We start from the raw sequence: 17,742 nt of genomic DNA on the forward strand, positions 1-17,742 counted from the left end.
TATATATATATACATATGAAAATAAATAAATACAAGATAACACGAAGAAAGTTAAGAAAAACAATAAGTTAAACAAAATGAAGATAAAGCAAAGAAAAATTATAGACATATGAAAAAGGAGGGAAATATAACAAACAAACAAATAACAAACAACAGTTTAAAAAAAAAAAAGAAAAAGAATGAAACTTTATTTAAAAAAACCGGAAGAAAAAAGATATAATCTTTTCATCAGCCCACACGATTATATCCGCAAAAAAGAGTGCTTTCTGATATTGTATCATCCTGTTTTTTTTCTTTTTTTTTAAAAAAAAACTGTTGTTTGTTATTTTTTTACTTATTATCCCCCCCCCCTCCCAAGCAATTCTGTGTCCATAGCCTGATGCTGTAAACCCTATGGAATTGAATATGCCAGAATTGATTTAATAAGCTAGCCGTTCAGTTAAATGGTTAATTTTACTAATTTTGCTGAAGTTAGTTACAATCGCTTGCACTGAGCTTTTATTTCAAAAGAGGGACCTGGTGGTATAAAATCGTTAACTCCATTATTTTTTTTGTTTTTTGAAGTTCGTTACAACTACGTAAACTCGTTTTTTCCCCAAATAAGGGAACTGACGGTTTAGTTTTACCACTAACTCTCCGCATTTTGAAGAATTATAGAGTGCTATTAAAGTGCTGATATTAGTAGCTCATAATATATATATTTGATAAGGTCAGTAATCAATAATAACCCATAGATTGTACTTAGTAAAAATGAAAAGTTTCGTTGGAGAATAAATTAAATTACTAATAAAACAAACTTTGATAATTTATTAAAAATATATGTTAGCTTACAATTAATTTACCCTCGAAATTATTTTTCGCTATCGCATGTTACTTTTTGAAGTTTTTAAAACCCGATTATATTTCGGTAAACATAAATTAATTACGAAATTTTAATTAAGCATGTAAAAATGAACGAAATACGATATTGATCGTAAGGAAAAAGAAACAAATTTTATGGAGACTTTTTCTATCATTATATAGGAGTTCTTTATAAATGAATAAAGTGCAGATTGAAGTCATTAATTATTTAAAATCTATGTTTTAAAAATGTACTTGTTTTGTTTTGAATATTATGTAAATGAAATTCAGAATAGAATTCAAGTTTTGATAACAAGGCTTTCATTAGCAACTTTGTTTTATTAAAATCTTCAATAGAATTGCTAACGTAATAAGTAAGGCCTGGATTTTGATGACATTTGCATTTTTTGCATTTTTGGAAATTTTTTGTCTTTTAGAGCATTTTTTTAGATTTATAGGGCATTTTTCTTTAAATTTTGGGGCATATTTTGCATTATAAAGCCTTTTTTTAATTTTTCTGCTAATTTTTTCCAATTTTTTTTAATCATTTTTTATTATTACACTGGCTTCCAAACCATGAAGAGAATCTCTAGGATATTAACAAGTCAAGCAACATATTTTCAAATAGAAGAAGAATTGTCAGTAAGTGAAACCGTCTTTTTCAAGTACGCACCAATAACATCAGTAGACGTTGAAAGAAGCTTCTCCAGGTATAAAAATTTACTTTCAGACAAGAGACGCTCGTTTACATTTCAAAATATCAAAAAAAATTATTAAGCCAATGTAATTCTGACATTTAGTAATTTTATGAGATGGAATTTGTTATATTCATTAAAGTTCTTATAAAAAATGAAAACGTTTTGGAGTTCATATATTTTCCTTTTTTTTATTTTAGGATATAAAGCATATTTTTCAAACTTTAATGAACGTAGAACAAGTATTGCATTGCTTTATATTTTTTTAAATGACTCATAATAATTTTAAAGAGTTGTTTTAGTTCAATATTTTTACTTTATTTAAGACATGTCATAAGGCATTTTTAGCGCAATTTTTGCATTTTTAAGGGCAGTTTTGCTCTTATTAAGGGCATTTTTTGCACTTTTTAAGGGCATTAGTTGCGATTTTTTAGGTCATCAAAATCCGGGCTCTAGTAATAAGCGATAAAAATATAAATATAGAGCATCACTCGCAGTCAAAGACACCTGTTTTTTTTTTCTTTCTGTATCAAAAAATTTAATTTCCGTACTTAAATAACTTAACCCTCAAGTAATTATCATATATTGCAGTATCATATAATCTAATGCAGTTATAAGAATTTTTATAATATAGTAGTGTAATAAGTTTATTTAATATAGTAGTGTAATGTGTAATATAGTACGTTTATAGCAAACTTGATATTATAATTATAGTTATTGTTATATTTTGTATATAGTTATTGTTATATTTTATATATAGTTATTAATAAAAAGTCTTTTATTAATGTTCAAAAATATGAAAAATCATTAAAAAATATTAAGAAAAAAAAAAACGGAAGGTGATATGGAATACGGTTTGCTGCTTTCTTCTACGAAACCAGAATATTTACTCAGACAAAATTCAAAATAGACACTAAGTTGATCAGTGTATAGCGCTTTTAATTGAAAAGAAGAAAAAAAACAATTTAAAATAACATTTTTTTATTACATGTCAGACTATTAGAAATGTATAAAAAAATATTAAATGGATAAATAAAAGTAACAATGGTTTATCATTCTTTTTTAGTAATCAGCATCATCTGCTGGCGAAATTTGAAACTATAGTTTAAAAGGTCATTTTAAAAAAAAATTGTTATTTCTGAATCAGGCTTCACAAAGTATTTTATCATAAAAATGGAAAAACATACTTTAAAAAAAGAAGTTAAGGATGTCTTCTTATAAATTTAAAACTAATGCTCGTTGAAAGAGTTTGTTTTGGGGTTTTCTCTCTCAAAAACAGAGACTTATTTTCACATTCACGAAATTATGAGTAGAGTTTTCAAAATTTCACGTAACTAAACATTCAGTCACAAGAAATTAAGAACAAGGAGAACAGTTGAAATTTTGAAATAAATCTCATTTTACTTTCCCAAATGTATTTTGAACTTCATTAACGCACGTCATTCTTAAGGAATTAATTTCTAAATATTTAAAAAAACAGAAAAAAAATATTATAACGAACTTTAGAAATTCAATCAAAAAATAATGAAAGAAATGGATGGAAAGTAATGCATCACGATAATCTAACCAGCAGCTAAGATTCTTGTCGTTGCGTCACGCTGAAATCGTTTGGACGAGTGTTGCCATTTTGCTACGCATTAAAACGCATCTTCTTTTCATATGCTCTAACATCATAGTGTATTTCTCTGCGGTTAGTAGCATACAAACAGTTAAATATTTTCTAACTATATATCAAGATGTGATTATCACGCTGTTTTCTATCTTTACCGAGTGTCATTCTAAGAAAAATTAATGATTTGAAAAATCGTTTGAAGAAGTTTAAATGAGAAATAATATTCTATTTTTTTGAGAAATTATGTCCTACTATTTCTAATTTTTTACTAATACTTTTTTTATGAAATATGTTTGAAAAAATAACCGAAATCTGAAAAAAAATCTAAAAGAAAGTTTCCAAGTTAATATTCTGTTTAAGTGCCGGAAATTCTCCTAAGTTATGTGTTCTTAAATTTAAACCAATATCAGGTCGGAAAAAATATTTTCCAAGCTATTTCTAATATTCTATTATTATCTGTAAGCGCTTTAACTTTATATCCAACATTAAAAGCGTAGAAATGTTCTTAAATTTCGAAGTATCCCGTATTACTAAAAGTATTAAAGAAGTCTTTTTAAAATGACATTTATTCTAATTAATATTTAATTTCTTCTTGAAACAGGTTCTTAGCTTTTTACTAGCGCTACGCAAGCCACACGTGCCGCGACAAATTTTGATATACTTAGTTTTACCTTGAAATGTTTTATAAAATATTTTTCGTAATACTTTATTTTTCTGAGTATTTAATACGCTTTGACCTTGTTACATTGTAACTTTTTTCTGAAAAAAAAAAAAAAGTACAAGGTCTTTTCATAAGCTATTCACATTATCCTAGTTTGACGACTTTTCTATCTTTAAGTGTAAATGAATGTTTGCATAAATTTATTAATTACATTGACTGTGCATAGAAGTAATCGTTATTGCCTACGATTGATACTGTTAACTAATTCTTCCTAACTATTAACGAGCTAAAGAGTGCTATAAAAAATTCAAGGCTTTCGATTATTTCCAGTTTTACCTGGATTAATTCGATTAGATTAGGTTAGATCTAAAATTAAAGAAGACAATAACAAGCTTGATGTTTCATGATACTGCTAGATAATACCCTGTTAGAATTTGCATTCTAAAATTATGGTAAAATAACCGACAGCAGTCTGTCCATCCAATTAACTGTAAAATTTACGGTAAAAGACATTTTTATACCTTTACGGTTTTGAAAATGTTTACTGCTCATGTAGTTAAGAAAACATCATACAATTTTTGAACCATTTACAACTAGTATGGTTTCAAAAATTTAAGAGAATCACCAGACATTGGACATAGTTTACCAGCTTTATGGTGCTGCTGTCAATGCGTGTATGAGAGTATCATATTATAATAATCCAGGGTTGCAAAATGGAGTAAAAAACTCTAGAAACTCTTCATGTGTTAAAGGAAATGGCGGTGTCAAAGCTGGAACATGAACTCCCGTTCTGTTGGCTTTGAGATCGATAGATTAGCCTTCTCGGCTACAATATGTATACATCTGCTAGGAACTAAATGGCTTCCTTTGGTGGCCTAGTTGGTGCGATACAATTCAAGACCTTTCGCTAGGTAATGGTCATTGGGGAGTGTAGGACACTGGAAACGCTTCATGTATTGAATACTGCCGAATCAACGCTTACACCCGTATTCACCACGCCGAGTTAAATTCAAGAGTAACTCGGGGATCGGAATATCCACGGTTCAGAGTTACTCTCGGATTAACCCTCGCTTTTTATTCTCCAACCGGTTTCAACAGAGGATTTCACAACTCGAGTTTAACTCTTGGAGGAAATATAACGAGGCCTTTGATTGGGCAAGGTAAAACCATGTTACTTTGTATATAATATAAACACGTGCTGTTATATAATATAAACATGTTATTTGCTGGTTTCCAAGTGCATAAAATCTTACAGCAGTTAAAACTTTTTCCGTTGGAGTTAAGGCATTGTTCCGATCTGTATCAGATTCCAACTTACTGCCAATTTTGGAGATCAGTTCTTCAGTCGTCGGTTTTAAGAAACGATATCTTTCAAAAAAGTCTATTTCATCTAACTCTTCTAGGTCATTATTTCTGATCGTTGGGACATATCTTTCCCTTCTTTCAACAGTTTCAAGAAATTCAAGATCTTCAAGCTCAAACGCAGCGATAGAATCCTCCATCTTGTTTGTTTACAAGCTCCTCGTGAATAGGTTACCCTCCGATAACTCGGCAAAAACGGAGGGTTTCCCGGAGAGTCAGAACTGTCGATGAAATCTGCGAGTTTGGCGAAATTTCGGCTGGAGAATAACGTTTCGCACTAAACTCGTGATTTTACTCTTACCCATAGATTACCCGGAGGTAATCCGTGTTGGTGAATACGGGCGTACTCGAAAGCCCGTTCTGTCGTCCATGAGACTGACAGATTAGCTCTCTCGGCTTGCAGTCCAAGGAACTAAATTTCTATCAATTTCTATCAATACTTAATCCAGGAGTTTCCTTGTCTTCTTGATTGGGCTCAAAATTACAAGACTACGTAGTTGAACATTAGTAGTCGTAAACCCAAATATTGGGTTGGTTGTTCAACGCGTGTAAAACGTGTTTCTATGAAAATTTAACTTTCTTTTACTTGCACAAAGAAAATAATAATAATAGTAATAATATATAAGATAATAATACATTTCACTAAGGTAATGATAAATATTCTTCTTTCACATAAGAAGCATTATTTACTACTGCAATCTTTACTTTATATGAGGGGAACGTGTTTTTGCGTATATTACCACTATTACCCTTTATTAATCAGTATAATTACCACTATTCAGCATTATTAAAATTCTACTATTGCAATCATGGTTAAAAGGATATCATATATTAAAAAATAAGAGTGAAAGTATATTAAGTTTAACAAAACCGAGATTAATGCAACATACTCATTAGTCACTAACGATCCAAATAATATCTTTAACGACCTTAGAAATGATCATTAATAAATCATATAATATCTATTATTTAGATGTATTGACAGTTTTTCGCTTTTCAATAGCTAATAATAGTTGATGTGGTGATTTGAATTAACAAGGTGATGTGAATTATCATTCTAAATCGTGAAGATGATAAATTGTTGAAGATGATAAATTTTTTTCATCAACAAAGATCATTTCTGCTTTAACCGAGTGTTTTGCCACATTTGATGAATTATCGCTAAATATAGGAAAATTCTTAATTTGAACAGCAGAAAATGACGCGGTTAGTGACAGGTGATTTATTCCAGCTGAAATTTTTAATGTAGTTTTGTGAATCATAATAAGACGCCGCTGAGAAATAAAATAATTACTCATTAAATGTCATTTCAGAACATGTCAGATTAAATCATTAAATTAAGAAGAATCCTGTCCGATGTTTTATTTTTTGTCACACGTTGTGAGTGCATGAATGCTGCTTTTTAAAATAAATTTCTCTTAAAATTTTTTAAATTTCTCTGGTTTAAAAAATGAAATGCTGCTTTTTGAAATAACTCACCCGGAAATTTCTAAATAATTCGTTAGTTAAAGTGCAATTGTTCTTATTGAACATTTCAACCCTTAACAGGTGTTGAAGAGCCGACCCGATTCTGAGTTTTTCCCTTACAAACTAATTATGATGATAATTATGATGAATATTATGATGAATTATATGATGACTAATTATGATGAATATTATGATGACTGTCAAAGTTCAACTTCGTAACCTTATAATTTTGAACCCAACCCAGAAAACAAGGGAACTCTTGGATCAACTTTTAACCGACTGATGATTCTGCTCGCAAAAAGTCATATTTTAACCTGCAATATAACAAATCTTCTCCGCATAGCAAAATCGATTTTTCCATGTTAATATAAATAAGGAAAGAACGTATTGCGCAGAGACCTTCTCAGAATTTTGCCCATTTTCTAAACCGGTTGTGGGTTAAGAGCCCTCGTGGAGTACTTTTTGTTAGAACTAACCCGCATTTCTGACATGGAAAGGGAAACCTTCCACGGTTCGCCCGGCGGCAAGGGGATTCTAACTAATGATCCGTCAACCACTGAGGATATTTTACATCAACACTGTGAGGTGATTTTCTACTAGGTTATGTAACATTCATTCGTAACTGTTTCATATAATAAAGGATGGAAAAAGGAAGCGTTAACTAACTCAACCGAAAAGTAGTTTGGAGGACTGAAGCTCTTTCTTCACACAGGGATTAAATTTTTAAAAAGTTCTTTCTAGTTGTATGAAACATAATATGGTAGTTTTTAAACACGTTAAAAGAAAACTTTTAAAGTAGTTTTAATGCAGGAAGTAATTTCAAAACTATATTATAGAATGTTAAACTTTCTTTTATTTTACATTTCACTAAGATAATAATAAATATTTTTCATGTACATCAGAAGCATTATTTACTACTACTATCTTCACTTTAACATGAAGGGAACATGTTTTTGCGTGTATTAAAATATGAGTGAACCAGAACAATGTGTTTTTGTAAGCGCATGTAAGGATTTCACCTGAAGCACACCTCAATAGGTGTTTACTCCGAATATAAGTGTTTATTAATTCAGCAATTATGTTTTATGCTTAAATTATAATGCATAACTGCTTGGAAAAAGTCCTCCCATTCATTAATATTCCTATTAATGAGGAATTTATTTATCAGGAAGTATAGGCTACCTTCAATCATGTAAAACAAGCCGACAAATAAATCTTCTTTGTATTAAATAAATCTAGAATAAAAATGCCTTTCTTTTCAGTTAAATGATGCCCTAGCGTCTTGTTGATGTTTCTTAATTTTTTTGAAGAAATTTACCTTTTAATTTGATTACATTGATTACGTCACCCATTTGCTTTCGTTACTTATTAATAAATATTGTAAATGTTTCTAGTTAATAGTTTCGTTATTGTGGAAATTTAAATCATCCATTAATGCATTTTAAATATAACAATTCTCTTGATGATCTTGCTTGTTATTTGAATTTATATACAAATACAAATAACCATTTTGAAACCGTTTACAACTAATATGGTTAATAAAACTATAAATACTAAACAATACGATTTTTTTTACCATTTACAACAAGCATAGTTTCAAACTATAACAATGTAATTTATCCGGACATTGGAGTTTGTCTTTACGTTAGGTAATAGGCATTGGAGTTTGGTTGTGGTTGAGTTGTCTTTTATTAAATTAACCGTGAGTTGTGGTTTAATGAATTTATCTGGCTGATTCTCCTATCGTAAGAGATTAGGAATACTAAACTTTTTTTATGTTGAGCAGATTAATGGTGCTGCCATCTGTGCGTGAGTGAATAAACGGTTTTACTCACAATTAACAGTTTGAATACCATCTTATTTCTCGTCATTTGACTGTTTTGTTTAAATATGGTAAATTTATAACTAAATAAATTGCCATTTAAGGAGTCTCAGTGCTTAACTCATAATTCTTGTTTTCGCTTTTTTTTCATTTTCACACATTTCGCACATTTCGCTTTTTTTGCGCAATTTTAAGTCTATTTTTAACAGTTAAATTATAAGATCCATTTAATTTTAGTGAGCACATTTTCAATAAGAGACAAAATTATTATAGATTATGGCATATATAATGCATTTATTGAAATTTTTTACCCATTAAATTTTGATCATCTAAATTATTAGCTGTGAATTTTCAAATGCCAAAAAGCCAAATGCTGAAAAATGAAAATACTAATCGTTTTCGAGTGATTTTTATTCCTGCCATAGCTCTAAGTGTAATTCATGCTAGTTATTGATAGCCAGTTGTCTATGAATCTAGTAGAAGCTAAATCATGTTATTTCTACTAGTCGAAATTTGGCAGAAAAAAATTTATCATATCTCATCTCTTTTTAGTTATAATGAGTCTGTAGTTATAATAACTCTCTAATCATAAAGGTTCTATATTTATTTAACTTGCGCTTGTTATATTGTTTCCACATTTTTTTTACTTCAGTAATTTTGAAACTTTACAACGGGAAATTGCCTTTATAATTTCGTTTATCATATTGATTTTTTTTGAAGTTTTATTTCACAACGTCACTGAACAGCCGACCCAAATTTCAGTTTACGACTACCAATGTTCAACTCGTAGCCTTGTAACTTTGAACCCATTCCAGAAGACTAATTAACTCCTGGATTAGTACTCCCGGGGGTATTTAATTTTATTTTATAACGGTCGCTGAACGGTGGTTGAACAGCCGACCCAATTTAGGGTCCCTAGAGGTATTGATTTGTTCTGGGAACCAAGAGGATTTGTGACCCCTACAGATTTAACTTGCATCTGTCCCAGTTAATGCACATGGGATTCTTTGGTTCGAAGGTTTCATTAAAATTTTATATATGTTTCTGAGATACTTTTGAGAGAATATCCCAGCTAAATTTCTCCAATTTTAATGAAATATAACTACAAATTTTAAGTTCTAAATTTGTTATAGTAATATACGTTTGCCAGAAATTCTCACTAAAGAGCTATTTATACTAGCAAAAGACAAAATAGGTGGTATGCAATCTTTTTTTTAAAATTGTTCTTCAGCAATTTGTGACAGAATGTTCTTTCTTTGTCAGGTACTCTTCGAAAAGGTGGGGGAAGCGATCGGCCAGAGAGAGACCAAGAGAAGGCCAGCAGTGGCAGCGGTCCTTCATTATGGAGATTCATTTGGCAACCTGCCTGGCATCCCCGTGGTCCTGTAAACGAGATTCATAAAAATCCATCTCATTCAATGGCTATGGGCGAGTCCAGTGACGGTAAAGGAGACCGGCAGCAGACAACTGGTGACGGACCTATTTCTAAGGAAGGTAAGGCCATCATACATTTACATAAGTATAAATCAGAAGAAATGATTACATGTATTAGTATTCTCCTTGGACTCGTAAAACGAATGTATGATCCAGTTTTCTCACTTGAAATCAAGCTTTCTTTGGTTGCCATCAGCATGAAATTAATAAAAATTATATTGCTTACCTGTGAAATATTTCTTTATTCCTAATCACAGAGAAACATGCTTAGAGTAGAGTTTCCATTCTAATACTACAGTTTAATACTAACAGTCTGGCCCTAATGATTTTAGCAACACACTACTGTACAACGCTTAACTACTATGTAGTTAGATTGATGAGTTTATCGTTTTCTAATCGAATTAATGAAGTTCATGGTAATCGTTAATTAATTTGCTTCATTTTAGCTCTAACAAATGCTTAGATGTTACTTTTTTAGGAATGTCATATTTCAATGACTATGTAAGAAAATTTCGTTTATTTTAATTTCTCACTATTTACCTTATTTCTTATGTTGAATAACGGTGCATGACATCCATATAAATATGCATTTTAATGCAAATTTATATGGATGTCATATACACCGTTATTTTTTTTTTCAATTAATCGGAGAAAAAATATGGAAAAGTGTCAATAGTGTGGAATTTTTCTTTTCTCTGTTTAAAATAGAATTTATCATATCACAAAATGAAATAAATAAGACAACAAAAGTAAATAAAAATTTGACAGAAGCAATTTTTAAGAATAATATTACTAAAATCTAAAAAAAAAATATGGATTTGATTAGAAAATTTTATGCTTCTACATAAATAAAATTTTAAAACACTAATATAACTCCACGTAATTCAATCCACGTTATATTTTTTATTGAAAAAAATCATAAAACTCAACTTTAAAACAATAAATTGAAAATTTATTGTTCATTTAGCCATGCACAAAATCGTACAGAAGTAAATAAAAATATGACAGAGGCGCTAATAGTACACCGTAGAAATGTCAACTATTCTCATCTACTAAATCAGTTAATTGTTTGTGAGTAGTATTGCTAGAGGACACTGTAGGCAGTTGGGCCAGTAGAAACTGCAAGGCACGCGTAGTGTTGACGTCAGAGACGATAGTCCTTAAGTACTATAGTTCATTATTTAAAGGTAATAGCATTTATTTATCATCCTTTTCTTATTTTGTTTTAAATTGTGGCTATTATTTCAAATTAAAAGCTTAAAACTAACTTATTACAAAGTAAATCCCTTTATTATAAATAATATTATCTTATTTAGCATCAGTTTACGATAAACATATTAAAATCACATAAGAACTTGTTAACCGTTTTTGTAATTGTTAAGTGGTAGATAATTTATGTTTACTTTTTAAACATAAGCTTTGTAAAAAACTGTAACCAGTTATTATATGCAACTAAAATAATGAAAGTAACTTTCCGCATTATTACTAGAGCAAAAAACATTTTAATTATTACAATTGGGTATAATATAGCCTACGTCACAGGTTGTGTTGTTCCTACTAAATTTAACCCATGAACGGCATTTTCTGCGAGCCTAACTTCAAGCCACAAATAAACAAACGAAGTGTTCGATCGTTTAAATAGCTGCTCGCCAGATTTTATTGCATTATAAAGAAAAGTTATTGAAACTAAATACAACTAAATAAACAACAACAACTGAAACAAATAACAACAACTACTGATAACAATAACTAAATAAACAGCAACTAAATTCCATTCGTTTAGCATTGCGTCATATGTTGTTCCTACTAAATCGAAGTAGTTGTGTTTTTTTCATATTATACTCAATTGTTGAAACTTACAGTTGTAATAATTGTCTTTCAACTTCTGCCGTAATTAAACCTCACTTATGTTTTATAACATCTGCCTTTTTATACTGTGATTTCTCAAGTTTCGGTGGCGTTTTTGTTTTTCCATCTCTTAATAAATTTTTTATCCTCAATTTGTATACTTCTTTGTTTTCATTTTTGATCAGGGTTCTAAAAATGCATATTAAGGGCAATCTTTACGGAATGCCCTGTACATATAAACATGCTTTCATTATCTGCGTTTTTCTTTTATGTAAGATTCTATTGAACTCTAGATTTTATCTATGCAAATGAATAGTCAGCAATATTTATGTTGGAAGTCTTAGTTCTCCAAGCATGACATGACATAAAAAGTCATCATTACATAGGTTTCCACTCAACTAAACACATTTTTACGGAATTATGAAACAAATGCATAAAGCATCAAGAAAAACAAGGAACATTAAGCTGAATTATCATTAATCATTTTATCTGACGATATAATTTTATTTTTCCATTAGTTATGGACTATTTATTATTCTTAAACATGTTTCAATTTGTTACCAATCTAGATGGACGTGCTTGTACTCTTGTGTCTCATACCAAGATAATTAACTGTAATTATGTCTTTGTGAATATAAAATAAATTCATAACTCTTGCATTCGGTTTTTTTCTGCAGGTGTTATCCATTTAATAAAAATGTATTCATTTTTTTTTCTAAATTTGCATTTTATTTATAGAAACTTGAGTTTGTTAATAAACGTTGACATTTTCTGAAAATATCGTTGATAACTTGAGTTATTAGATTGGAGATAGTATTAGCGAGAGTAAATCACTATTAAAAAAGCCAATGACTTATTCCAAAGATAAAAACAAACAAGCACTAAATATCTAAATGTTATTTTAGTTATGCGCATAAAAGAATGATTCTCTCTTGCTGGTCAGGATCCTCTTGCGTGTAATTTAAAAATGTCAAGATTTCTCGGCGTCGGTCAAACCTTTTAAGTTAAACTCGCTTATTGGTTTGTGTATGTCGTGTTGCTTAAATTTAAACTAGCATTTCAACTTCGGTAAATATTTTGCATTTTTTCTGATCAAAATAAAAAAAAAGTATAAAAATCCAATGGATCAGATTTTTTTTAAATTTAAAACATACTTTTTATTTTTCAATTTTTTGAACCAGTCTAAAAAGAGCATTTTTGAATGCCGATTTAAAATTGTTTCAAGTCATTAAAATTGTTTTTATGACTTTTATTGCGCTCACAAGATTTCAAATTTTAGATCTTTTATTCCTTTAAATTTTAGCATCTTTTTTTTCCTTCAAAGTTTTGATAATCTAAAGAAATTTAAATCATAAGAGTTCTTTGATATTTGAAAATACTTGAAATTAAATTTTATTCCTTATTTTAAACTGATGTTAAAAATCTGAATCCTATGCTAAATTTTAAATAAGTTATAGAAAGTAGAAAAGAGTTTTAATATGTTACAAATTTCTCGGATGAAATAATTAAATAATTTATTTAATTGCAATTTTATCATATTCAAACTAGTTTTTTACCAGTTGTAAATGAGTAAAAAATGGTTTAGTTTTGCCTTTATGGATTTTTAACCATACTAAACCGTAAAGGTAAAGAATGTCCTCATCGTAAACTTTATGGTAAATTGAATGGACTGACTGCTGTTGGTTATTTTACTGTAAGACCCCGTAATTGAATTTTATAAGATAAACGTTCTTTTTTTCTAACTATTGAATGAACAAAATTTTGATAGAAATATTTTTGGCGAATTTTTTTAATCAAAAAATGTTTTAAAGTAATGGAATAATAAAAAGAAATAAAAATGACAACGATATACACATATATTGAAAATATTACAATTATGAATGAAAACATAATGCATGTATAGAACACTAGTTTTTTTACAACACAAATAAGTGAGAAAAAAAAAGAAAAAGAATTTTTAAAAATTAATTGAAAAATGAAAAAGTAAAGTAAAAAAAACAAGATGAAAAAAAAAAGATTTAAGGAAAATTAAATTAAAGAAAAAAAAACTAGTAAGAGAAGCTTTTTACCTTAACTCATTCAATAACTACATTACTTTAATCACTTTGAGAACATGGATTCTTTATTTTATTTTATGCATTTTTTAAGACCTTAAGTTACCTCACATTAGCTTTTCCTTATAAAGATATTTTTACAGGTGAAAAACAATCCTAAATATTTATAAACGATATTTAAAAACGACATATGTAAATGTTTATTTAAAACAATACTGATATCAGTTAGTAATTAAACTTGAAATTGAAAACTTTTATGATTAAATTTATTATTTTTTTGTTCGTTTGTTCCTATTCAAAAGCTAAAAAGTTTAATATGACCATCTTGTAAAATGCTATTGGATCCTTCTAGAGTAATTTTTTTTTGTGTGTGTGTGAAGTTAAACAGTCTAGAATTTTTTTTTTCATTGAGTCTTTTCTTTGGATTACGAAAGCTCACTTCAATCTTATTCCTTTTATAAGGTAAAAAAATATCACGAATTATTTTTTAACGGTTTTCAAACAAGTGTTAAGGAATATTTTTTTTAAAAAAAATGTACAGGTTTTGTATTTGTCTCGCATTAAAAATAAATTAAATCTCTCGAAATTTAACTGTCATTTAGATATTTCACTACATTGGTTTTAATATTATCAACATACAATGGAATTTTTAAAGACCCCGCCCATAATATTTAGTTTCAGAATCCTTAAATATAAAGGTATACACATTAGAGGTCGAATGTAAATTATTATTTTTGCGAAGAAAAAAAGCAAAAACCCCAACTAAATCTGACAAATTACAGTACGGTACGCAAAATAAATAAACAAACGGATCACCCTGAATAACTTTTGATCTAATGATCAGATCTTCATGTTCCATGACTCAATCTTAATGGTACGAGAGGATGACGACAAATAAGGTAGTTAACTAGAACAGACGATATTTAAAATTACGAACTCAGATACAAAAATGAACTTTCTCTGAATAAACATAAATTTTTTTCGATGGATTCGATTTTTAATTCCCAAAATATACTAAGTAGCCGCAATCTGTGAAATATGGTCCCAATGGTTTGATCGGGAGAGCGGTCCAAAGTTTAGACCCTGGTAACGTATCAAGCTATATAAATAACAGTTCTGTTTATAAAAAACTTTTATTCACAAACAACACAAACAGTAACAAATGTGAAGTACCCGTAACGCGATAGTTTAAATATTATAAAACAAACTAGAAAAACCCGTAACGGGTTATATGAAAACTCAAATTCCAAAACAAAACTAATACAATCTAAAAAAACTAACAACTTTCTGTTGTTCTACAAGAAGTCTTCTAATTTTATCGTCTGCTTTTATTTTTTTGTTTATCTCGTTATGTGTTAGTTTATTTTATTCATGCTTTTGCTAGTCCGCTATTTTTTCAATATTTTTACTTTTATTCACGCTTTTGCTAGCCTATTATTTTTAATATTTTTAGACTTTATACCCCTCAATGCTAATTGTACGTTAAGCATATTTCGCCATATCCTGAGAGCTAGGTGAGTTCAAACATTTTTGCACACATTTATGAAATTCGTTTATCCAAAGATAATTCATTGCAAAAAATATCTTTTAGTAAATATTAATTTTTTTCATTATTTTATTTAATATTAGTCGAAAAAATTTTAAATTGTAAGATATGCAATTTTTAATATCATTTTGAAAAAGAATATAATTTTATATGGCAAAATGCAAAATTTGAGCGAAATCGATGGAATAATTCCTTGCGAAATCAAATTTTAAAAATGTCGCATGGAAATTGAGAAAAAACTGTTAATTCTTAGATGACTACAAAAGTATATAAGTCGCATTTAGAACAGTGAAAATCGGGAAGTAATGACACTTCTGAAAATTTAAATACTTCTTTTGATCTCGCTTTTTCCGTTTAGAAATTGCGGGTATCCGCTATCAAGAAAAAGATTCTGAATTGAAACGATTTTCTTGCAAAGAATACTGGTTACTTAAAATTATATTATTTTTCGTCAAAATAGAAGTCCTAAATGTACAATAAAATATCAAAAAAAGCGTGAAGTAGCAATTATTTTCTTTTTTGTACACTTTTAAGAGAAATTCTTGCAATAGGTCGAAAAATGAGAAAATTCTTTAATGGAAAAATGAAAGACGTCAAAATTTCTTCTTTTATTTTATTTATTTATTTATTTTTGGCAGCTTTGCAGTAAACTCACCAATTCTTAGCTGTTTTCCTAACTAAGTGTCCTTTTATTTTATTATTCTAACTCGTAATATACTTTCTATTTCCGCCATTTCTTTTCTGAAGTGCATTTTATTTCGAACTACCAGTTTTTTTTTTAAAGAAATACACGCCATTGTTATCTCTAAGTCTTTTCTTTATTCTTATGTTTTTCCTAATTTTTTTTCATTCGAAATTCCGTAGATTCAGACAGAAATTCTTTTTCTCAAGTACATGATCCTGAAAAAGAATTTGAAAGGAATTCACAATAGGTATTTTCGAATCATCTTATTCCGTGACCTTTACAATGCGATACGTTTAGAAAAAGAGCGAAGCTCGTAATTTCAAACTAACAAAAGGTATTTGAAATACTATAAAACTAAATTGACGTCATCAAAAATGGACAAACAATAGGCGCACTTTTTGATTAAAAAGCTGAAGGGCTGTCAGATTAGTTTTGTTACCTGCTGAATTAGGCACATCAGAAATAAATTATTTTTGAGTTATGTATTATTTTTGTTGTAATCTTAATCCAGCGGTGCTCGACTTTTTTAGAATAACGGATTTTCCCATTAACTCATTATTTTAGTTCATTAACTTGCACTTTAACTTGTTGCATATTGAGTAAGATTTATAAACTTATTTATTACAGGGTGCTTAGCGTTTTTGAAAAGTGCTTAAAGGTGCTTATTTTCAATTTTCGTTTTTTAAAAGCGCTGAAAGGTGCTTTTTTCATTGGGTGTTTTTAAAAAGTGCTTGATATTCCCTCTATCAAAATTACTTTCTTTACCATGTTGATTTTCGCTTCGAATTATGCAAAAAGACACAGTTCACATTGTTCTATTCAACGTTTTCACAACAATTCGCTCAACCCCAATCTATTTCAGCGTATTGTCAGTCCGTAGCGTATGAAAACGCCATTCGTTTTACTTGATTCAAAATTTCATGATTTTTGACAAGTGTCAAAAACAATGTCATAAGGTTTTTTTTTTTTTTTTTTACATAACGGTTAAAACAAGATAAAACCGTCAATCGCAAAAACTTTCTAACCCTCCCAAATTATGACATTTTTTTAAAGTGCTTAAAAATATTTTTGAGTGCTTGAAAAGTGCTTAAAAGGTGCTTATTCTTTGTTGAATAATTTGGCTCCGTACCCTGTATTACTTTTGTATATTAACTGTGCTTACCAGTAGATAGTGAAACAAAATCAGCAGTCGTTTTTAATACATTTTATGCATAACTCACTATTAAATACGCCAATAAAAATGATTTAATCCTACCAGCATTTGTCGCCATTGTAATTGTCAGCATTCATTCACTTTGAATTTGTTGTTAAAATACTTACTTTTTGTTCAATTTTATACGCTTACCCTCTCAGAGAGTGTAACATAAATCATTTTTATGGTAAATGTAATCCTTAAAATTGGGGTAGTTTAAATATTACGTAAATGCCTAAGACGGAGAAGAAAATTTGTGATTCTGCTGACAACAGAGGAAGGGGTCTAAAATTGTTAAGATGCGCTATCGTATAGCTTGAACGATTCCACTTTCAGTGCCAGAATTAAAAATTGTATCTTTGTAAATAATAGATGGTCTAAATCAAAACAAGGAAAATGAGAAAAATTAATGCAATTACAAAGAAATTCTAACACCTTCCAATATACAAGGGGTGATCAAATGAAAAGGTACGAAACGACGTAAAAACGTAACAATTAAATATTTGTATATTCCGCTATGGGAG

At 29.0% G+C, this 17,742-nt stretch overlaps 1 protein-coding gene across 1 annotated transcript in view; it reads left to right on the forward strand.

The window, feature by feature from the left end:
* LOC107456264 (dual 3',5'-cyclic-AMP and -GMP phosphodiesterase 11) overlaps positions 1-17,742 on the forward strand; it is a 237,781-nt gene that overhangs the window by 161,080 nt on the left and 58,959 nt on the right. Inside the window, exon 2 of the mRNA XM_071183878.1 lies at positions 9,723-9,953. Within this exon, the coding sequence (XP_071039979.1) occupies positions 9,723-9,953 (231 nt within the window). The remainder of the gene's footprint in view (positions 1-9,722; positions 9,954-17,742) is intronic.

Source organism: Parasteatoda tepidariorum, chromosome 8, assembly GCF_043381705.1.
Source record: "Parasteatoda tepidariorum isolate YZ-2023 chromosome 8, CAS_Ptep_4.0, whole genome shotgun sequence".
Taxonomy (NCBI): domain Eukaryota; kingdom Metazoa; phylum Arthropoda; class Arachnida; order Araneae; family Theridiidae; genus Parasteatoda; species Parasteatoda tepidariorum.